The sequence below is a fragment of the Schistocerca nitens genome, chromosome 7 (genome assembly GCF_023898315.1).
Source record: "Schistocerca nitens isolate TAMUIC-IGC-003100 chromosome 7, iqSchNite1.1, whole genome shotgun sequence".
Taxonomy (NCBI): Eukaryota; Metazoa; Arthropoda; class Insecta; order Orthoptera; family Acrididae; genus Schistocerca; species Schistocerca nitens.
Window position 1 is genome coordinate 67,926,393 of NC_064620.1, and position 24,240 is coordinate 67,950,632.

Sequence of the window (24,240 nt, forward strand, 5' to 3'; positions counted from 1 at the left end):
ACTGGAAATGCAAAGTTTTGTCTCCTCCTATTCTGCAGTCTGTCTTGTTCTTCAAGAAATGCATTTCCGTGATGACCACTCTCCAACATTTCGTAGTTTTCGGGCGTTCTGTGGGAACCTTGCCAGCCCTGGGGTAGCAACTGGCAGGGTCTGCACTTTGGTTTGCTCTGATGTCATTAGTGACTGGATCCCCCTGCATACCAGCCTGGAAGCAATAGTGGTTAAGAGTGCAAACAACTCCGGCAATCACCATTTGCAATGTCCACCTCCCTCCAGGTAGGTCACTTTCTTATGTTGAACTGTCTGTCTTAATCCAGCTACTCTGGCCCTCATTTCTCCTCCTTAGGGACTTCAGTGCCCACCACCCACTGTGGGGGAGTGCCACCTCAACAGGTAGGGGGTCTCCTAATTTACCAACTTATTATGGGTGTAGATTTCTCTCTGTTCAATGATGGTTCCTCTACCCACTTCAGTGCCACTCATGGCACCTTTACTGCTATCGATCTCACGATCTCTTCCTCTGCTCTCTTGGCTTCCCTATATTGGTCATCCGTTGATGACGTTTGTGACAGTGGCCACTTTCTGATGATTCTATCACTCCCCTGCTGCCACCAGGCTGGCAGCAGGCCCTCACGCTGGGCATTCTGCAGGACCAATTGTCCTTTATATACATCTGCTGTGCCCTTTGACACCTCCCTCTCGAATTCCATTGGTGCAGTCATGCAAGGCGTCTCTGCCACTACGCTTCATGCTGCTGGCCCTGCTGTTCCCTATCCACAGGTCCCCTCATCGTCAACCGGTACTGTAGTGGACCAAGGATGTTGCAGTCATTGTCCAGGACCGCCAACAGGCACTGCAGTGATTTGAACAACACCCTTCACAAGCCAGTCTCCTCGCTTTTAAGTGTCTCCGTGCTAAGGCTCGTTACCTTATTAAGCAGAATAAAAAGGAATGCTGGGAGCACTATGATTCCTCCCTGGGGACGTATGCGTCTTCATCACAGGTTTGGCCCAAGCTCCATAGCCTTCTGGGCCACCAGCGACAGTCAACTGTACAGGGTCTTAACCTCAAAGGTGCTCTGTGCTCTGATCCATTGGTCCTTGCAGAACACCTCATGACACGCTTTGCAACAGCATCGATGTCATCTTCCTATCCTGTGACCCTTCTCTGGCAGAAACCAGTAGTACGGACCACCTCTGTTTCACCCCACACCACATTGAGCCCTATAATGAACCTTTCACTGAACGGGAATTCTTGCAGGCTCTTACCTCTTCAGGCCCGGATTCCATCCACAACCAGATGATCCAACACTTGGACGTTCCCCAGAGGTAACACCTCCTCTGGGTCTTCAAGCGCATTTGGCTCACAGGTGCTTTTCCATCACAATGGTTAGTCAGTATAGTTATCCCCGTCCTTAAGCCCGGGAAGAACCCTGCATATCTAGACAGTTACCTCCCAATTAGCCTGGTGAATGTACTTTGTAAATTGCTCAAGAGGATGATTAGCTTCAGGTTATGTTGGGTACTCGAATCTCAAGGCCTTTTGTCCCCATATCAGTGTGGCTTCCGGGCAGGACGATCTCCAACTGACCATCTACTCAGATTGGAAACAGCCACTCAACGGGCTTTTAATAACCGCTTGCACCTTGTTGCAGTCTTCTTTGACCTACATAAGGCATATGACATGGCTTGGCGCCATCAAATTTTAGTTACCCTCCATGACTGGGGCTTCCGTGATCCCCTTCAGATTTTTATACACGAGTTTTTATCTCGCCAGCTATTCCGGGTTCAAGGTGGCAATTCACTCAGTGCCACTCAGATTCAGGAAAGCGGTATCCCACAGTGTTGTGTGCTAAGTGTCACACTCTTCCTCATAGCCATCACAGGACTTTTAACCTATGTTGGGCCTCTGGTTACCCCAGTGTTGTACATCAACGATTTTTACATCTGGTGCAGCTCCCACTTGGTAGCACCTGCGCCATCTGACGGGCCTTTTGCGTGGGCCACATCCCGTGGCTTCCAGTTTTCTCCCTCCAAAATGGAGGTTATGCATTTTTGTCGTTGACACACAGTACACCCAGATCCAGAACTTTATTTAGGCGACCAGCTCCTTGATGTTGTAGCACAGTCCCGTTTCTTGGGGTGTATTTTTGATAAAAAGCTGACATGGCTTCTTCATATTCGCAACCTAAAGACTGTGCATGCGGAAGCTTAATGCTCTCCGCCTCCTGGCCCACACGTCTTGGGGTGCAGACCGTGCCACTCTTGTCCATCTTTACAGTGCTCTAGTTTTGCCCAGACTAGATTATGGTAGTCAGGTTTATGGCTCAGCAACTCCTTCCACTTGGATGCTGCAGAACCCTGTTCACCATTGTGGGGTGTGTCTGGCTATTAGTACCTTTCACACTAATCCCGTTGACAGTCTCCTCACAGAAGCAGGGATACCCTCTCTACAAATATGTTTCTTATGCAATCGCTATTCGCCAATTCCCTGACCATCCTGTGTACCCTGTCCTCTTTGCAAACGAGGGATTTCTTCCTCCCGACACCAGCCCACATGTGGGATTGCCAGTTGGCATGCGTCTCACTTCCACCCGTCAGGGTCTCCACTCACTGGAATGCACCCTGTGTCTTTCCTCCCATACACCCACTTGGATGGTGCCTAGACCACACATTAGGACTGATCTATTGTAGAGTCCTAAGATCTGTCACCCCTATGGTTTTCTGGTGTCTTTTACGTGCTATCGTTGCAGAGCTCCAGAGTGCACCATCTTCTACACTGATGGTTTTAAGACCATCGATAAGGTGGGATACACTTTCACGTCTCGTGCTGGCTTAGAAGACCATTTCTTGCCAGAATCATGTAATGTGTTCACAGCAGAACTTCTAGCCATTCACAGAGCCCTCCATTTTGTTTCTCAGGCCTCCCTCCACAGTGTTTTAATTTGTTCAGGTTAATGAGCAGCCTGCAGGCTATCGACCGATTCTACTCTTGTCACTCTTTGGTCTCTGCTATCCATGACCTCATCTCTGCCCTTGGCCGTGCTGCCTGCTCAGTTGTCTTTCTCTGGGTCCCAAGTCATGTGGGCATCCCAGGGATGAACTGCCTGACTGTTTGGCTAGAGAAGCAGGTACCTACCCCCCATTTCCTTTCACGATTCCAACTGAGGATAAGCGGATCTACGTGAAATCTCTATTTGCCCAGAAATGGAATGACATCTGGTGTGCTACTGCTCATAGTAATGAACTCAGCACAATCAAGGAGTCTACTGCAATTTGGTGCTCTTCCTTCTGCTCCACTCAGGAGTAGTCCACTGTTTTATGCTGTCTATGCATTGGTCATACCAGGCTCACCCATCATTTCCTCCTATGTAACAAACCACCCCCACAATGTGGTTGTGGAGCCAGACTGACAGTATCCCACATCCCCCCATAGGGTCCACAACTCTTTTGTGGATACGTGCGTAGCGAGTACAGGACCCCGAGCTAATGTGGCCCTCCTTCCTTTCCGGGCTGCATACCTTCCTTTTCCGCATCATTCCCCATCCCCCATCTTTGCCCCCCCCCCTTTCCTCCGCCTCTTTACTTCCCTTTCTCCCCCTCTGGGAATATGTTTTGTGCCTATGTCCGGAGACGGACGCTTGAAAATGTAAAACATTCTTCGCTTTCTCTGCTTGCAAGTGTTTGTCCTTCTCTTTTCCTTACCTCTTCTCTTTACCCTTTTCCCCGCTGCGGCATTTGAGACCTCTCTTCTTTCCTTTCCCTTTCTTTGTTTCTCCCTTTCTCTTTTTTTCTCCCTGTGCGTGTCTGAAAGCCGACCCACGCATTCCCATGCGTAGCTGGTGACGGGGTAACGCGTAATTCCCTGCCCCGGGTAGACAGGTAGGACATGTATGTACCCTCTGGTAATGGCCAGGCCCAGCGAGGGGTGATTACCCGATCTGATACCTTCTGAAAGTGCCGATTGGTCCCTCCGTCTGTTTCTCGGGAGGTGTGACCTGAGGTGTGAAAAATCCCCTAAGGTGGGAGTGCCCTCCGAGAGGGCTACCACAAGGAAGGAGTGCGCCATCAGAGACGCTGGTAATCATGGGGGATACTTCTGCAATGGTTTCCTCATCATCTGCTATGCCTGCTCACAAGCGTAAGTTCAATGAGTCTCAGCCACGGACAGTTCTTCCATCGTTGCCACAGTTCCTTGTTGTTTCTCGGTCTGACGAAGGTCAAGACTTCTCCACGGTCAACCCTTTCATTATTCAGAAGGGTGTCGACGCAATTGCAGGTCCTGTAAAGTCTTGTTCCCGATTACGAAATGGCACCTTGTTGTTAGAAACAGTCAGTGCCCTCCAGGCACAAAAATTGCTGCGTACTTCACTGCTACACACCTTCCCTGTCCGAGTGGAAGCGCACCACACTTTAAATTCCTCACGTGGGGTCGTTTATACACGCTCCCTCGATGGATTGTCCGACGAGGAAATTCAATACTACCTGTCTCACCAGGGCATAACGGCTGTTCATTGATTCATGAAAAGGGTTGACACGAACATCGTTCCAACCTGTACTGTCTTCTTGACATTTGACAGAGTTCAACTCCCATCGAGCATAAAAGCGGGCTATGAGATAATTTCCGTTCGCCCTTACATCCCAAACCCTGCGCGTTGCTATCGGTGTCAGCAGCTCAATCATACCAGCCTGTCCTGTTCCAATCCGGCCAAATGTGTTACGTGTGGCAAGGATGCCCATGAGGGTGCTTGTCCACCTCCATCCCCTCCTTGCATCAACTGTATGGGTAACCATGCTGCTTCCTCTAGAGATTGCTCCATTTTTAAAGACGAAAAGCTCATTCAGGAAATCAGAGTCAAGGAAAAAGGTGTCGACCTTTGCCGCTCGAAAATTATTCGCCAGTCGAAAGCCCACTCTGCCTCAGACAGGTAAATACAGCACTGTCCTTGCCTCTCCTCGGCCAACAAAGGAGGCAGCCACGCAGACTTGTGATCTCGCCTTTAGTGCCACGGTTGTCAGATCAGCCAGCGCAAAGATCGCCCGGTCAACCTCCCCACTCTCGCCTGCTCACTCTATGACTCACCCTTCATCGGGTTCTGCTAAATCTCAAGCCCAAAAGTCAGACACCCGGACCTCCAAAAAAGAGCCTACTCGTGAAGATTTTTTACGTACCCCAACTTCACAACCTCCTTCATCTAAACATCCTGTTTCCAAGAAGGCTAATAAGAAACCCAGTTCCTCTCCTTCTCCGCCAGGCATGTCTCATCTACAGCGCCACCTGGCGTAGCCGCCCTCGGCCGTCTTCTGTGTCGCCGAGGCGCACTGCTGGCGGCCAATCAACCGGCCGATCGCTGGTGGCAGGAGCTGCTCCTGAACAACCTATGGATCAGGATCTTCTGCCTTCGGCCGAATGCCATTCCATGCTGTCGGTCGCAAGCTCTGAGCAGTCGTTGAGTTGAGGGTAACCTTGGTCACATCTTCCATTTTCTGTCCACCCTATGTCCGTTATCCATTGGAATATCCGCGGCATTCGAGCCAATCGGGATGAATTGTTGATCCTCTTATGATCCTACTTGCCGGTCATCTTCTGTCTTCAGGAAACAAAGCTGCGTCTCCACGATAGCTTTGTTTTCCCCCATTTTCAGTCAGTCCGATTTGATCTCCCCTCTGTTGAAGGCACTCCAGCACATGGAGGACTCATGCTTCTTCTCCATGATACTCTCCATTATCACCCAATCCCCTTCAACAATTCCTTCCAAGCTGCTGCTGTCAGTCTTTCCCTTTCTGGATACACCTTCTCTCTTTGTACTGTATACATTCCATCGTCCACACCAATGGCATGAGCTGGTCTCCTTCATCTTCTTGGTCAGCTTTCGCCCCCCTATTTGCTGGTTGGGGACTTCAATGCCCACCACCCGCTTTGGGGATCTTCGCATCCTTGTCTGCGTGGCTCACTATTGATAGAAGTCTTCCACCAAGCGGATCTTGTTTGCCTCAACACTGGGGACCCTACATTTTTGTCTGCCTCCACGACAAATTTCTCTCATTTGGACCTTTCGGTCGGTACTGTTCCGCTAGCTCGGCACTTCGAATGGTTCGCCCTTGCTGATACACACTCAAGTGACCACTTTCCATGTGTCCTTCAATTGCAGCCACAACTGCCACATATGCGCCTGAGACACTGAAAGTTTTCCCAAGCTGATTGGACACTTTTTTCGTCTCTAGTGACATTCGATGACAGTCACTTTCTTAGCGTTGATGATGAGGCTACTCATATTACAGATGTTATTCTTACAGCTGCGGAACGTTCAATACCTCGCACCTCCGAACTGCCCCGGTGCCCCCCAGTTCCTTGGTGGAACGAGGCATGCCATGACGCAATACGTGAGCGGTGATGTGCTCTTCGCGTTTTCAGACACCATCCTACTTTGGCCAACTGTATCCGCTATAAGCAGTTCCATGCGCGATGCCGTCGTGTCATCCACGATAGCAAGAAGGCAAGCTGGGACTACTTTACTAGCTCATTTAATACCTTCACTCCCTCCTCGGAAGTTTGGAGTCAGATTCGATGGTTATCTGGCGCGCCTAGTTTCTCCCCGGGCTCACTGTCGCACATGATACATTAGTGGACCTTGTCACAGTTTCGAACTCATTGGGTCAACACTTTGCTGAGATTTCTAGTTCTTCAAATAACCCGCCAGCGTTTCTCCCGAAGAAACGTGCAGCAGAAGTGCAACCTCTTGCTTTCTCCTCTCAAAATCGTGAAAGCTATAATAGTGTTTTCTCCATGCGGGAACTCCAACGTGCACTCTCTTCTTCTCGCTCTTCCGCCCAAGGACCGGATGGTATCCACATCCAAATGTTGCTGCATTTATCATACCATAGTCTGTGTTACCTCCTTCGCCTTTATAATCAAATTTGGACCGACAGTATTTTTCCCAGACGATGGCGGGAAGCTATCGTCATTCCTGTTCTGAAACCTGGAAAGGACAAACATCTCCCCTCTAGCTATCGCCCCATTTCTCTCACGTGTAGTGTATGTAAGGTTTTGGAGCGTATGGTGAATTGCCGTTTAGCCTGGTGGCCGGAGTTCCGCAGTCTTTTAACACCTGCCCAATGCGGTTTCCAAAAGCATCGTTCTGCAGTTGACCATCTTGTTGCTCTCTCCACTTATATCATGAACAATTTTCTCCGGAAACGCCAAACAGTAGTGATATTTTTTGATCTGGAGAGAGCATACGATACCTGTTGGAGGACAGGCATCCTCTGCACCCTGTTCTTTTTGGGCTTTCGAGGTTGGCTGCCCCTTTTTCTTCGGGAATTTATGGCAGAGCGCACATTTAGAGTGCGGGTGAACACTACTCTCTCCCGTACTTTCTCCCAAGAAAACGGGGTACCCCAGGGCTCCGTGCTGAGTGTTGTACTGTTTGCCATTGCCATAAATCCAATTATGGATTTGGGAGGACGACGGTTCAATCCCGCGTCCGGCCATCCTGATTTAGGTTTTCCGTGATTTCCCTAAATCGCTCCAGGTAAATGCGGGGATGGTTCCTTTCAAAAAGGGCACGGCCGACTTCCTTCCCCATCCTTCCCTAACCCGATGAGACCGATGACCTCGCTGTCTGGTCTCCTTCCTCAAAACCAACCAACCAATTATAGATTGTCTCCTTCCTGATGTCTCGGGCTTCCTCTTTGTGGACGATTTTGCGATCTGCTACAGCTCTCAACGGACCAGCCTTCTTGAATGACGTCTTCAAGGATGTCTTGATCGCCTCCACTCTTGGAGCATCGAAACAGGCTTCCGCTTTTCTCCCAGTAAGACCGTTTGTGTTAATTTTTGGCGTCATATGGAGTTTCTTCTGCCTTCCTTACATCTAGGACCTGTCAACCTTCCGTTTTCGGACGTCGCTAAATTCTTGGGTCTTATGTTTGACAGAAAACTGTGCTGGTCCTCCCACATTTCCTATCTTTCGGCTCGCTGTCCGCGATCCCTCAACACCCTCCATGTCCTGAATGGTACGTTCTGGGGAGCGGACCGAGTGGTCCTTCTCCGCCTCTATCACACCTTAGTGCGCTCGAAATTGGACTATGGAAGAATAGTTTACTCCTCAGTTCGGCCGTCTATTCTTCGGCGTCTCGACTCTATCCACCACCGTGGATTACGTTTAGTGTCTGGAGCTTTTTACACCAGCCCTGTGGAAAGCCTTTATGTTTATGCTGAGACTGCTGAACCTCCGCTGTCCAATCGGCGAGCTGTCCTTCTGAGTCATTATGACAAGTTGTCAGTATCATGTCGAGAGGTAATGGGAGAGCTTGTTCGCAATTTCCTATTATTCACAAATAAAGTTAGCTGGTGTGTTGTTTTACTCGGTTAAATTTTAACTACAGTGTCACAATTTTTAGTAAACTCGAAAAGAAGACGTAAAAGTAGGTAAGTGCGACGGTGAATGTATATCTTGGGCTGTGCTACACATCAGTCTATTATGGCAGTTATATTTTCGTGTGGAAATTTATTGGCTATGCCAACTGTCAACCACGCTGTCACATTTCAACCTAACCAAGGCCGCAGGCTTACCAAGGCTGCAGGCTTTGCAACAGATTAGTCTGTCATCACGTGTAGTTATTTTCAGTCACGAAAAAAATATGAAAATCAAGAACCAACTGTAAAATTCATTATAACCAGAAAAATGAAAGTTATTCTGTTGCTCTCCATATTGAAAACAAATGTAATCAATTTGTATCTTCTGCTGAAAGAAACCTTTATATTCAGTGATTCTCATTGACTACCATACACTATCATTTGACTGACTGTGACCAACATCAACGAATTCTAAACATCAGTACACAACACAAGAACCGCCAACACCATAAGTGCAGTTCACACTTTAGTGTGATCATGATACCTCCACACTTTCCTGTTGCATTCGTGAATGGTGATTGGGAAGAACAGTTGGTAAGCCTCCATATGAGGATAGATTCCTTGTATACTAGCATGATGCCTGCTAATCCAGCCCATGACATTTTTTTTCGACGCCTCCTTGGATTTAGGGTATGCAGGCTGCCCTTCCTCCCTACTACCACCGGGAGTCTGCTTCCGTCAACTGCTCCATTCTCTTTCCTTCCACTTTCCTAAAACTTTCTTGACAACTTGGGGTACAGCATCGCTTTGGCTCCGGCCCCAGACCTGCCTGCTCCGTGACCTTTGTCAGTTTCCCAAGGATGGTACCCCTTCACTTGTTTATCGTCGGGCATTTGCTGCTCTATATGCACAAATGAAGGATGCCACATTTATTTTCACTGATGGCTCAAAAACATCGTTTGGTGTAGGGAGTGCCTATATTGTTGGCGACACCCCAAATCGATTTCAGCTTCCCGACCATGTTCGGTTTATACTGCGGAGCTTTACGCTGTTCTCCAGGCTGTCCAATACATCCGTCGCCATCAGCGGATACAGTGTGTTTTCTGTTCAGATTCTCTCAGCTCTCTCCTCAGTCTCCAAGCTATCTACCCTGTCCACCCTCTGGTCCACCAGATTCAGGACTGCCTCCACTTGCTCCACTTGGGGGGCGTCTATGTGGCGTTCCTCTGGATCCCAGGACACATTGGTATCTGTGGAAATGAGGCGGCCGATATAGCGGCCAAGGCTGCAATCTCTCTTCTTCAGCCAGCTATCTGCATGATTCCCTTCGCCGATCTGCGGAGTGTTTTATGTTGTCGTGTTGCTCTTTTATGGCACGCACATTGGTCGACACTTCCCAATAATAAATTGCGGTATGTGAAAGCTCTTCCCTGTGCTTGGAACTCTTCCTCCCAAACTCGTCGTCGGGAGGAGGTAATTTTAACTAGACTCCGGATAGGGCACTGTCTTTTTAGCCATCGACATCTTTTAAGTGGCGATCCTCCCCCACTCTGCCCCCACTACTCTCAGCTGTGGACGGTGAGACACCTTTTACTTGAGTGCCCTTATTTTACTCCATTACGCGCCCATCTACAGCTGTCGCCTGATATATCTTCCATTTCAGCGGATGACGCGCGCTCAACCGATCGCGTTCTCGAGTTTATTAGTGCCAGTGAGGTGACGTCAGTAATTTGAAGCTCTTTTTGGGGACAACCAACCCCCCTTCTATAGTGTTTTTTTAAGCTTTCCTTCTGTTTCTAGTTTCTCCAATTTTTTGAGTTTCGTTCCCATTGCTGCTGGTTTCCAGTTTCGTTTTTTTACCTTTTCCTAAGTCACAGACCGGGCGCTAATGACCGTAGCAGTTTTGCACCCTAAAACCATAACAAAAAAAAGTATCCCACATATTGTCACCTTCTGTTGGCCCTCTGTGCTAAGCATAGTCTTCTTGATTCCTTAAATTTAATATTAGCAGATGACTCACGGATGGTTGAACTGGGCCCTGAGTTTCCTTCGTGAAAGTGGTTTTCATTTCCGGATATAAGGTTTTACTTTACTCTTGGGGCAGGGTCAGGGTGGTTGTAGTTGGGACCTCTCTTCGTGTTTTCTTGGTCTGGGACCCCATGACCACTCCCCCATGGAACGACTGCCCATTTTTTTCCAGCTTTTAGATTTGGTCTCACCTTTTATGCTTTATTCTGTATGTGTTTTAATTTCATTATTTTATAATTTGACTCCCCTGACTGGATCCATCCACTTTTAGCGGACCCTCTTTCTTCTGTGACTAACTTCGGAATCATGAGACTGATGGCCTCACTGTTTCGTCCCATAAAGCCTCTCAATTAATCAACCAATCAGTCATGAACGACCCCCCTGCACCTGCCGTGCAGTTACTGGACAAAGACGATTTTGCTCCACGAGTGTCCTTTGCGCAGTGGTATATACAGATGTGCACAACAGACTTCCACTTCCCAACCCTGATTTTGTTCACCAATGAGGTGACCTTCATGTGGAAGGGAAAGTTCAATCCACATAACGCCCGTGTGTGGTTGGAGGAGAACCCACATGCAACAAAAGCCCATGCAGCCCAGAGACAGTTTTCAGTTAATGCATTGATCGGCACTGTCAGGGAACACCTTGTTGGGCTGTACTTTTTGCTCCAACATTTGCCAGGTGCAACCTATCTCATCTTTCTTCAGCAAGTATTGCCCCAGCGATTCGAGGGGGCGCACACGTACACACTGCGATGTGTTCTGCCATATAGTTTCAGCATGATGGGGCCCCCTCACATTACAGTCTTAATGCGCATCGCCACCTGAATACAGTGTATTGTCAACATTGGATCGGCTGGGATGGTCTGGTGCATTGACCAATGAGATCGCCAGACCTCACTTTCCTTGACTGCTTCCTCTGGGGTATACGTCAAGACACTTGGGTTCATAAGCCCCATCAACAGTGCTGAGGACCTTGCACACCTTGTGGCAGCCGCTGGGGAAGTCGGAGACATGCCCTGTATTTTCCAGGACATCACATCTTCCATGTGCCTGCATCATGGTCGGAGGTCATAATTTCGAAAACCTTCTTTGATGATGATTGTTGTCTATTTTTGTTGTTATGTCTTGATTTCTGCTGTACGAGGCATAATAAACATGTTTTATCAACCTGTTTGTGTCCTTCCTTTCTTGGGTTTTGTGTAGTCCCTACCGTGCCAGGAAAGCATTTCCAACCATGCATTGCTATGTGATTTTCCATCCTATAGGCGTACTCCCTCTCGAAAGCTTGTAACTGCTGTGCTAGAACACCTTGTGTAATGAAACTGGGGAAGAAGCAACTTTTTTTAAAGTAACAGGATTCTTACTCATTTACGTGATTAAATTAAAATGGTGTAAATGTGAATACCATTAAGCAGTATATTTATAGTCCATTGTTATGCTATGTACAAATTAAGTTCTTGTGATGTCTGTTGTCTCATTTTAATGTACACCTTGACTTGTTCCACGTCTGTAAAGTTTTTCCTCCTTGATGGGCACTATGGAACACAATATAGGAATAAATTACATTACCTAAAACTGTCACAGTTTTGGCTGCTTGTATTGTGGGCCTATTTAGATTGACAGTGGTATACCAGATTTGATACTTCATAGCATTTTGTTATAATAAAAGAACTTGTTTGAAAACGTCAGGCTAGTGCCATTAGCATCCTCAGATTCTGATGAGAAAGTAGAAGACCTCTATGAAGAGTTTCAGAAATTGATAAATGAAAGCAAGTCCCGCATGTGCATGAGGAGTTTCAGGGCAAAATCAGCACAAAATCGAGGATTCTTCAGTGAGAAACTTCATATGTGATAGGTCATACTTTGGTAGACTTTTCAAAGGGCAAAACATGTTAATCTGTATCAATTCTTTCAAAGTTAAACAATTAAAAAATGGACTATGCAAGGCTCAAATGCAACTGAAAATGAAATGGCTTGTTTCTTTACACAAAAGCAATTGTGAAAGATATGATGGCTCACTTCAGAATTTCAAGTTATCAAAGACGAACAATTCACAAGATAGACAAGCTCATCAGGCAGAAAATCAAAAAGCTAAATTATGAGAAGTTATTTTTGAAGAGTGCTGCCAGGCTTAATTTGCCAATTTCTTAGCAAATGAATAATTCAGACTTATCTTTACATTTACACTCCGCAAGCCATATTACGATGCAAAGTGGGCACCATCATCGGTAACAGTGCTCTTACAGTGTCAACAGCTCTTGCATCACATGCCGATGTTGGTAACGACTTGCATGTTGAACAATAGGAACTGAATATGACAAGTTGTCAGTATAGTGTCGAGAGGTAATGGGAGAGCTCGTTCACAATTTCCTATGATTCACAAATAAAGTTAGCTGGTATGTTGTTTTACTCGGTTAAATTTTAACTACAGTGTCACAATTTTTGGCAAAATCGAAAAGAAGACGTAAAAGTAGGTAAGTGCGACAGTGAATGTATATCTTGGGCTGTGCTACACATCAGTCTATTATGGCAGTTATATTTTCATGTGGAGATTTATTGGCTATGCCAACTGTCAACCATGCTGTCACATTTCAACCTAACCAAGGCCGCCGGCTTACCAAGGCTGCAGGCTTTGCAACAGATTAGTCTGTCATCACGTGTAGTTATTTTCAGTCACGAAAAAAATATGAAAATCAAGAACCAACTGTAAAATTCATTATAACCAGAAAAATGAAAGTTATTCTGTTGCTCTCCATATTGAAAACAAATGTAATCAATTTGTATCTTCTGCTGAAAGAAACCTTTATATTCAGTGATTCTCATTGGCTACCATACACTATCATTTGACTGACTGTGACCAACATCAACGAATTCTAAACATCAGTACACAACACAAGAGCCGCCAACACCATAAGTGCAGTTCACACTTTAGTGTGATCATGATACCTCCACATTTTCCTGTTGCATTCGTGAATGGTGATTGGGAAGAACAGTTGGTAAGCCTCCATATGAGGACAGATTCCTTGTATACTAGCATGATAGCCATTTTGCAAAATGGAAGAGGATAATATGTTTTGTAACTCTCTTTGGAACATAGGTTCTTGGAATATTAAGAGTAAACCTGTGTGATGATGTGCCGTGCCTCCCTTGCAGCATCTACATGAAGTTGGATGAGCATCTTCATGACACTCGCTTGCTTGCTAAATCATCCCATGGATACATTTTCAACTATAATACGGATCTTCTGTCATTGCTATTAATTCTGCCTGGTACTGGTTCCTGATAGAACAAATTGTAATCAAGTATTGGTGTTGTCGGCTACATCTTTCATAAATGAATTACATGAATGTAGTATTCCTTGATTAAATCAACCTGCCTTTTCTATAATTATTGTGGTGTTTCTGAAATCAGTCAATAGGGGCTCTTTCTGCCTATATATGCAGTGTGTTAAATTTAGGTTGGTCAAATGACAGTTCCTTCACTAAATGTCAACCCGGAGCAAGTTTTCTTGCATTTTGCTAAAATTTTGTGGAGTTGGTCTCTCTACGTACAAGAGCAATTAGCAAACAATGTTCTTGAGCTTCCAGTGTTATCCAACAGATCATATATGTAAATCAAGGATGGCAATGACTGTATAACTCTCTTGGGGCTTGCCCAAAATTACTCACAGCCAAAGAGTTCTCCTCATTAAGAATTACTTGCAGAGTTCTATATGCTTGGAAGCCTTCAATCATTTCCTGAAATTAGTCTGATATTCTGCAAGCTCTGTTTTGTTCACTCGACCTTCTGGAGTCAAGGAACACAGAATCAACCTGGATGGCTTGTGGACCTCATGGATGAAAGTAGCAAACTGACATTTATTACAGAATAATAATCTGCTGTGATCTCTAAACAATTTTGTTGCTTGTGGGTTTGAAATTATTTTGAGATTAGGACTAACTATTGCAGTGCAATAAATTCTTCTATGATCACGATTTACCATTGGAATCAAGTCTCATAAAAGAAAACAAATGAGTGTTTCACAAGATTAGTATTTGTGAAGTCATTATTGAGACCTACAGAGGAGATTTAAACATGTTCTATAGTTCCAAAACAGTAATATTGGCCTTTTTGGCCTGTAGCTATGCTCTTGTCAGATGATCATCCTGGAAACTAAACTGACGGATGGCTTTTTTTCAGTTGTTTGAAATGCTTCATTTCTCGAGTGACCTACAGTAAACTGCTGTTAGGTGAGGAAGTTGTTTTGCATAATTTATATAAAACTTACAGGTGTCCCATGAACTCCCATAGTCTTTTCTCCATTGAGCAATTTTAGTTGATTTTCTGTTCTGTAACTCCTTGTTATTATGACATTTTGATATTTATGATGTTATTGCAAAGACAAACCATAATACAATACATCTAATTTCAGAAGATTTAATTTAGTATTTTGACTTTCCTCATGTTCTCCTGTTTCAGTAACAGGGTGATCACTGACTGACTGTATAGTGACTTTGACATATTTACTAACTTTACATACTTACACATTGTGTTTCTGGAAGACATCATCTAACCATTGCAGTGTCTCCCATGTTAAGTTTTCCTCCACCTACATCTGCTCATAAAATCATATTGAGTTGAAGTCTGATCTGATCACACTTATACTCTCTGTCAGGAGACTAAACTAGACCTGAATGTGTGGCAATAAGGTGCAAACAGTCCATATATGCAAGTTGGAGAGGATTTGGCTTTTGAAAGACTTTACTAGAATGTTTTATCATGAGGGGAAAAACAAGACATTCAAATTCCCTTGTTGAATTGCTATGAGATTATGTCCCAAATTACTACCAGAAGTAACCTGAAGCTTTGTTAATGCATATCCAGATCATGACACAGTGATGCCAGATTGAAAGGAATAAAAAAAAATATTCCTTCTGCAGAAACCAGGAGAACTTATTCTGTTACATCATAAACATTCCACAACATAACTTGTTCCTACCGTATGGCTGTCATTGAGACTGAATAAGAAAAAAGAAAATGTCACAGCAAAATCTGCTAAGTTTCAAACTTCACTCTACAAAAAACATAAAACAGTGTCATACCCAACATGTGCTGCATACACCGACACTAGTATGAGATGGTGTTCTTGTCTGTAAGGAAGGTCTTTATTGTTAATGGGACATTAAATCCTAATCTTTATTCCTTACTTTTTTTGTCTTACTGTGAATTTGGTAAACTGAGAATTCTTAATGGGACAAGTGAAAAAGGAGTGGCAAGAGATCAGTACGATTTGTTATATATTATTGTAAGCTCTGCTGGATTAACTTAGCCAACAGATATCCAGTGTGTGCGTGCACAGTGAAGTGAAGTGAAGTGAAGTGAAGTGAAGTGAATGGGAAGAAAGCAATATGTAGAGACTGGTTTGTCCACTAAAAATGAGTGAAGTATTCCTATGAAAGCAGGTAGATGGAGGTACATCTCACCTGTGCCGACATACACGAATGTCAGTTCTAATAAAGGGTGGTAATGCAGACCTATAAAAAAGAAAGTTAACATAGCTTCCAATGTAATTAATACGTACTGATTGTATAAGAGTACAGAGGCATCTGCCTTAGGTCTCCTGCTCGGATATCTAACCTGTCATTCTGTTTCCATGCACCATTTTCGACTGTACTGCCTTGGCCTGCTAGAACTATGACTAAGAAATCTGGTGTTGCTCATTGTGGGCCTAAGTGACTGTTCAAGCATCCCTATCACTTGATGAACAACACAGTAATTGTTGAGCAAAGGAAGATTTGAGAACTGAAAATAGTAATGTAAATCTTGAAATGTTATCCACAGTGTAATTTCTTGTGTCCAAAATCTTAAAAGTTATTAGGATAATACTTTATTTGGATGCCACAATAACCTGGAACAAGTAGTATTCTATACTGTCTTTCAAATGAAACTGGTTCAATAATTGATAAGACCAGTGACAATGTGACTGCATACAAGTTAGAACCAGACTGATTTATCGTAGCTTTCTGGCTATTGGTGATTAGTACAAAAGTCTGATGGACCTCTTTCGAAATGCACTGCTCATTGATATGCCTCTTGTTGCCTATCATAGTTGGTTTACTTGGCCAGTTACTTCCTTACTCCTTTTGATGCCACAGTTTCCCAGATTTCATTACTATACTTAAAGCTGAATGCTTCCTATGTAGCCAATAAAGCTATCATCAAATCCCTTCCGTTTTCATGTCATTGCAAAATTCTTCCATTTTGGTTGTTCACTTTCAGCTACCATAGGAGGGAAATGAATTGAAAAATTGTGTAACAAGGGTACGCTAGTACCTATCAATGCTATTCTGACTTTCCTTAACACATAGCATAGCTATTTACTTGCAGTCTTAAGGATTTGCTTCTGATTCAAAGCTTTGAACTTAGAAGTAGTTGAGCATTGTTCATATTGAGAGGATAATTTGTTCATCTGGTCAGATTTCATCTGGTTTGTAATTATCTGTCTGAATTAAATCACCTTTACTTGGTTAATTCTGTATGGAACAAATCATCATCATCATCATCATCATCTATGTATCAAATGCCAAAACTGAGAATGGTGGAGTATGGCAGATAAATTTGAAAATGTAAAGCCATCGAGTAACAGTAGATTTCAGAGCTTTTAGAGCAGTTGTTTTAGAAAGTAAAAAATAGGAAAAACTTATTAAACATTGCATTGCCTGGTGGAAGAAGTATTTATCTGTTTCAGTAGGCATAATAAATTACTAAGCTTGCATAGTTTTGTCCTGCTGCACAATGTTCATAGAGATGTGCACCACATTGTTTCACCAATATTTGTTTCCATGTGTACAGCAGATTTAGTGCAGTAATTATTCTTGTTTTTCTTTGTGTTGTCGCATGATAGAGCAGTCTCAACATGACACAATATTAGAGTGCGTGATTCTACTCAAAAAATTTTATGCAGTAGAGTGCCCCCTCCTGCCCCCACCACACACACACACACACACACACACACACACACACACACACACAGAATTTAGTGAGAGAGATTATTTGAATTCATTGTAACATATGACAGTCGTAGAAAAATACCTAATTGTGCTCAGTTGCTGTTTTCATTTGAACACTTGTCCACAGTTCCCGTTGCCCCACATGAAGCAGAAATCGGAAGTGCCGAGTAACCCTGAAGAAGAAGTGATAAAGGACTACTGGGTTGTTGAAGATATGTATTCATTTGAAAATGTGGGATTCTCAAATACAGTTTCTGGCGTCAAGTACTTGGCGTGTGCTGACTGCGAAGTGGGCCCTATTGGTTGGTACGACATTGCAGCACGCACCAGCTACGTAGCACTTTCACGTGTGTTACATGGCAATATCTCTGGCAACATCTAGTGCATATCAGTTATATTTTTTACGTCTGCTGGTGCACTCTGGTCTATGCAGTCCATTTAGTTTTTTGCAGCAATATGCCAGGCACCATTCTGTGTCTTCCTTCTTGTTATTTCTTTCATTGTAATAGCAGGTGCATACTCTGAGAAAATGTTAATCATTCTCTCTCTTCAGTGAACTTCATAGCCTGTTACTTGTTAAATGTATTGTGCGAAATACAGGTTTATACTTTCATTAGAATACATTTTTGGTTCACATATCAGCTACCACAGACTGCACAAATGTGTGAGGTTTTTTGGGATAGTTTCTATGGAAACCGTTAATTGTGTGTCACGTGTTGTGTATAAGTTCTGTCAGTATCATTTGGTGCTTCCAGACATAGAAGTTTCATTTCACTCTAGAGAATAAGTGGTGGCAACAGAGACTGAGTTTGAGACATGAAATATTCCAAAGTTTGAGCTGTAATTTCTATTGTAAGATAAGATTAACTTGTGTAAGACATTGTGGGCATGTGAAATGTAAACAGACTGATCTAATACATTAACCTGTTGACTGCTTGAGTTATTATTTGTTTTCATTTTTACAACTGCTGAAATACTTAGTAATATTTTATTAAAATATTCGTAACAGTAAAGCTCAGTCTAATTTGCTTTAAGAATTTTATTATTCATTATTTGCTTGATTGTGATGGCGAAAGTTCATATTTTGTGATCCACCGGCAAAGGTTTCTGCATCAGTGCCGTTGGACTGCACCTATATTTGCTTGTCACAGAAGTAAATGGTAATGTAAAGCTAATGTAAAATGTTATAAAAACCATATTGATTTACATTATTCTCAAATCCTGCACAATTTTGCACACAGAACGTATACTAGAGTAAAATATGAAATAATTGAATAAAATCTTAGATGCTGCATCTCCATAACTTCAGGGCTAATATCTTACTGTTCATCAATTACATGTGTGTTTTTTCTGTAAATTAATGTTCATTATGATGCTGTCTCAGGTTGGTCTGATAACATAGGTGTTGCTTTCGTGTATGTTATTAGTGAAACATGGTTTACTTGAAGTTTTTGGTTGTTATAAATATTATCCAGTGTGTTTTACGTTTCTCACACTTAAAAGCAGTATGCTCATTGTGCATGGTAGAAACACTGCCAATGTGAAATTAATTTTTGTTTTTCCGCACTGCTGTCAGTCATCATTCATTCTCAGATATTTTAAGAGTTTTATGTTGGAAAATTAGAATCCTGAGGTTATTACTGAGTTTATTACTGTTGTGATATTATTACCGAAGATTATGCATGCATTTTTGATAATTAATGCACATTGCCAAGCTGTTCTGCAGCAAGTGTGAACTATTACTTGTGATTTGTAATTATATGTTGTATATGTGCACACATTTTTAAATGAAAATAATTATGTTTAAAGTTCCTAATGTAAGTGGTTCCTCAGTGTTTTCACTAGAGAAAATATGGATGCTGAGTGAATCATACTGTTACATAATAGACTTTATGTGAAGCTGATTTGTCTAACAGAACCAGTGTATTTTCTTCCTTAAAGTAGCAATTCCATAATGGAGAGTAAAGCTATTGTGTATATTATTATACAGAACTATTGACTTCGTTAGTTGAAGTCATATCTTTTTGAGGGTACTGCTAGCGAATAATACATTGTTCATTTAGGCTATTGCCATTTATCAGAAGTGTCCTTCAAAAATTATATCATCTTTCATGTATCAGATGTGCCTGATGATTGTTGGACACATACCATATGCATTTGAATTAATCATAATTTAAAAAATATGGTTTTATATGACCAGACAAGAGAACAAGACAGGATGAAACAAGTCTACATTGACATTAGTACGTATGCGATCAAGGCCCTTAGTTACCTGCGGACATTAGTTTTTTTTATTTTTCAGCAGTTGGTACTCATAACTTCAGCTTTTCTTTGTTGTCTTGGTTTCATTTTGTGTCAGGATATGCTACATTGGATATTACAGTTCCCAGTTACCATTGCAAGTGACTGGGAGGTGACAACACCACATAGCTGCTTTGCTTCAACAGTCCTCCTAAATGTGGGCTTGCATGTTACAATAAAGAAAGCATATAATTTAGATTCTTAATTCATTCGATTACCTGCTGGTATTCAAAGATTATTAAGTTGTTTTCTGTTATGACTGGTAACACAGATTTGATATATGCAAGACACTTGTGTTTGCACATTAAGTAGTTACATGTTAAAAATTTCACTCCGTCTCAGCCCCCCCCCCTCTGCCCCCCCCCCAACACACACACACACACACACACACACACACACACACACACACACACACACACACACACACACACACACCTTCCTTCAACATTTGGAGGGATATGGAAGGGCATATGAGCACCAATACTGCCAGATATAGAAAGGCACTATAGTTGAATAAGCATCATTTTGATCTATTTGGTGACTTGTATATAATGATAGAAAAGCAAGGAATAGTGTGCCCAAATTTTGGAATGATCAGGTGTGACTTGACTACACTTTCATCTTGTCTTCTTTGTTGAAAATGTAACTGGTTTGCTTCCATGTGAAATATTCCATTTTTTAATTACAGTGGTGAGATTTTACATAAATCATTAATTAAAAGTTGTCATCTGTATAGTTGCTTCTCACATGAGATGCAGTGAAGTGTTAGTCCACTTCTTGACTGTCTTATGCATCGAATTTTCATTTCATGGTATCTTTTGTCTGGTTCTAGACCCTAAAGATAAGCATTTTCTAATCCACTGCCAAAACAACAACAGGAGCATAGGGCAGTCTCCTATACTACGAGGGAAAAGTAAATTAATAATATATTTATGAAAATAAAATGTTGTTTCAGAGTAAGGATGACGGTGGAAAATGTTCAGTGAAAGCTTAAGATTCAGTGTCTGTTTTATGTTCTGTTCTGCTCTGATTCTCCTGCTTCAGGTTGTTAAGTGGTAAGTAGGATTTCCTCTCTTATGTCATTGATATAAATTTTTAATTTTGTGCCAGTAGTTCATCCTCTGAGGTAACCCTCACTGCTACCTACTATTAAACAGAGGAATGTTGTTTAAATGAAGCGCCATTAATGTTAAAGTGTCAATTGTATAGTTTTTACATTATTTCAGCATTACTACTTGCCGAAAAACATGACATTTTTATCTCAGCTGCCTCTGTGCAACACGTGTAAGTTGGTTTTGAACAGTAGGCACAAACTGCTTGAGACTGTTGCCAATAGAAGGTGTAACACACGCATGTGTGAAGGCAAGGTTTCCATGCTAGACACCTGTTAGTCATACCAAGCGACTTGGGGTGGAGTTTATTCTAGTGGGTAGCATGGTGGTTGTGCTGCTCTGTTGGAGTAGGATGTGGGCTGGAGCACTAGTGTACAGCAGGAAGTTCTTTCCATGGGACACATTGTCTTCCTGTCTTCAAGTGGAGCTATGCCTCATTTGGTATTTGGGATGAATGGCAGTCAAATAACACACGAGACATAGTGAACAATACTGCCACCAATATGGGAAACACTGTCACTCTTTGGCTGATAATAAAACTTGACAGTTATGGGGCTGTACTGTACAGAGTTAGTCATTCCTTGCATTCTTTGGATCGCTTCTTCGAGGAATACCTTCTGGGATGTGGGAATTTACATTAACAAAGTGAAACAGCTGTTGAAAACAGCTTTAACAGCTGTCAATTAACTGCTACGTACTGTTGTGCTAATTCGAGCTATACTGAGCATAGTGAAACAACAAGAAAGCAACTACTTTGATACCTGCAGGTTGTCTCCAATTGCCAGTTTAATATCTGCATGGTGACAATTACATTTATCACAAGTAGTTACCTTTGTTTCGCAAAACAGAAGTCAGTTTGCAAAGCGTATTGCTATTGTCATGCAGCTAACAGGAATTTTCAATCCTAGATAATTTGTGAAAGGGTTGATCTTGGCCATCAGCATATAAACCATACATCACCAGAAACACCCTTTTCATTAGACGTTACTGTTTTTTACCCACTCGGAGAGAGCCTCCAGTAGTTTGGCACCATTGTTAAAAATCACCCTTTATTTCATTAGTCTCTTTCGTTATTATAAATGTACTGTCAATTTTACCTATCTAAGTAGCAACTATAAAACTAGAAAATGAAATATACAGTTTTGACAATGAGTTGTAATTGAACTTATTTTGCAGTGTGTGGTAAATTTGCTTCTATTTGTATGTCAACATTAGTCAGTAGCAAACAATGTTCAAACACTGTTAGAAAATAAGTGAAGCTTTATGTTTGTCCACAGAACCTGTGAACACATTAGCTGATGTTGTAAGACCTAAATCACTGTTCTCCCACTTATACACAGGTAAACTTTGTAGAGTCTGGCATCTAGAAATACTTATTGTTTTATTCTGTCTGTCTCAAGTCTTGTGCAAAACTGTTCCTTTCCATAGCAGTACAGAGTAATTGTACATATGCATCGTTTATTCCATGATTGTGTAATTCACTCATCACTTATTTCGTTATATAAAGACATTACATATTGTCGTCTACATTTTTCTAAACACTACAATTAGAATTTCTGTGCTAGTGTTGTTAACGTTTCTTCAGTCATTTTATGTGAGTCAGTATTTCAATCTTTGTAGTTTCTCATTAGAATGTTATGTTTATTCAAACTTTTACAAGCTTCTTGAGAAAGTTTACTGCCTTATAACTGTAGGAATGACATTTAGTAAATATTTAACTGCTTTGTGTCCTTCAGCATTTTTCTAAATGTGATCACCTACAGTGTGCAGCCTCAAGCACTGGAATTCAGCTCTGAGGCAGGGAAGTGCACTCACCGCCAATATGGGACCACTTGGGTCGAGCCTTCACTGCAGCTTTCGCTTTTCTACGTGATATAAATATCTAGAATATTAATTGTTTGATACCCTGAGTCTTTCAGGCATTGAATAAAATTATTTTTGAAGCAAATATTTCCTCTTTTTAGTGTCAAATATTGCAATTGTTAAATATTGTAACTTTAGACTTGGAGTGTGACTAAATTAATAGATATTGTAAATAACTGAATGGACAATATTTTGTTACATTTTCTGAGAACTCTGTCTATTATGTGTTTCATCACAAAAATGAAAGGGAGAAGGAAACTGCTCTGTAGTTTGAGAGAAAAATAATCTTTATCATTAACATGTTGGGAAGTTGTAAGGCCAGCAGATCTGCACTAAAAAAAATCAGAAGTTAAATTTTTGTAAAGTAAAGGCTTTTTAATAACTCTGTAGAAGTGTTCCTTATCCCACTTTTAGTAAAGCAGTATCTAATGAGAAATTGCAGAAAGATATCACGGTGATTCAGTCAAGCCTCAGTAGGGCAGTCAACAGTAGAAAATTCACACATCTCGTGGCAAAAAAATCTAATTGAGATATAGTATGTGTTACTGAAATGGTTTATTTGTAGCTGTGTCAGTTTAAAGCAGTTCAAAAACATGTCTTACGTTGCTGGTCATATTAATGAAACTGTAGCATTACTTTCTAGTTTCAAATCTATTTTGTTTCTCTGCCAGGCGCACAGATTTTAGCATCAGAACTAAAATTTGCTTTCCTGGCACTACCATTGTTTTGAACCAGTTATTTCTCTCTCAACATGGTGAATTTATTCAGTAGCAGCTTCATATTTTCATTTCTGCAATACCATACATGTTACTTATTGTTGTATTTGCTAAGTTGTGAAGAGTTTTTAGAAATTTCAGATTGATTGTCTGTTGTTGTGGATACGTAGAGTTATTCGCTGTCATACCTGTCCAAACACTTAAAATTTTGATTAATAGAATTTTATGTGGTACTTTGTGTTTTTAATAAATCTTTGTGTGTTTCACCAGCAAATTTTACGTTAAGACAACACTGTTTCCCTGAATCCAACAAATGCAAGTTGCTAAGTGCCTCTAGATCAGCTTAATAACTGTAAAAATGTGTAATTCACTTTAATGGTTCCTTTTACAATACATTATATGTTCCTCAGTTTGGTCATATTGATGCCACATGAGTATAAAAAAAGCATAACATAAGGGTTCATTCATGCCTTTACTATCCACTCAGAGTGTGTACAGAAGTGAAAGACTGCCTTACTCCCTTGATTATTATGATTGTAGTATGCTACATATGTAAGGATATTAATAACTTTTCAGATTTCTTCTGAAAATAATTTTCGAGAGTAAGTAGTCATGACGGTGCTTGAGGTTTGTGTCTGTTAACTGAAGTAAGTGACTTGGTTGAAGCATTTCAACAATTCTCACTTATTAGTGATATAAACCACATGAACAGTACTCAGGGATGGGTTGCTTTGGAGTTAAAGAGCAGTTTCCTTTTGTATTATTTGTCACCTACAATAACACATCTGTCTTTGCTAGGAAGGGATGCACATAGCCATTCTTATATTCCTTCAGATGACAACTGCTGTGGTATTAGATGGATGTGATTGTG

At 42.0% G+C, this 24,240-nt stretch overlaps 1 protein-coding gene and 1 long non-coding RNA gene across 2 annotated transcripts in view; both read left to right on the forward strand.

Annotated features, from left to right (window-relative positions):
* LOC126195448 (guanine nucleotide exchange factor MSS4) overlaps positions 1-20,018 on the forward strand; it is a 45,541-nt gene extending 25,523 nt beyond the window's left edge. The window contains exon 3 of the mRNA XM_049934076.1: positions 17,505-20,018. Coding sequence (XP_049790033.1) covers positions 17,505-17,759 — 255 coding nt within the window. The 3' untranslated portion in view covers positions 17,760-20,018. The remainder of the gene's footprint in view (positions 1-17,504) is intronic.
* A 71-nt stretch (positions 20,019-20,089) lies between these two features.
* Positions 20,090-23,635, forward strand: LOC126195449 (uncharacterized). Its single transcript, XR_007538610.1, has 2 exons — positions 20,090-20,733; positions 22,554-23,635. It is a non-coding gene; the product is annotated as an uncharacterized LOC126195449 (long non-coding RNA).
* The last annotated feature ends 605 nt before the right edge of the window (positions 23,636-24,240 follow it).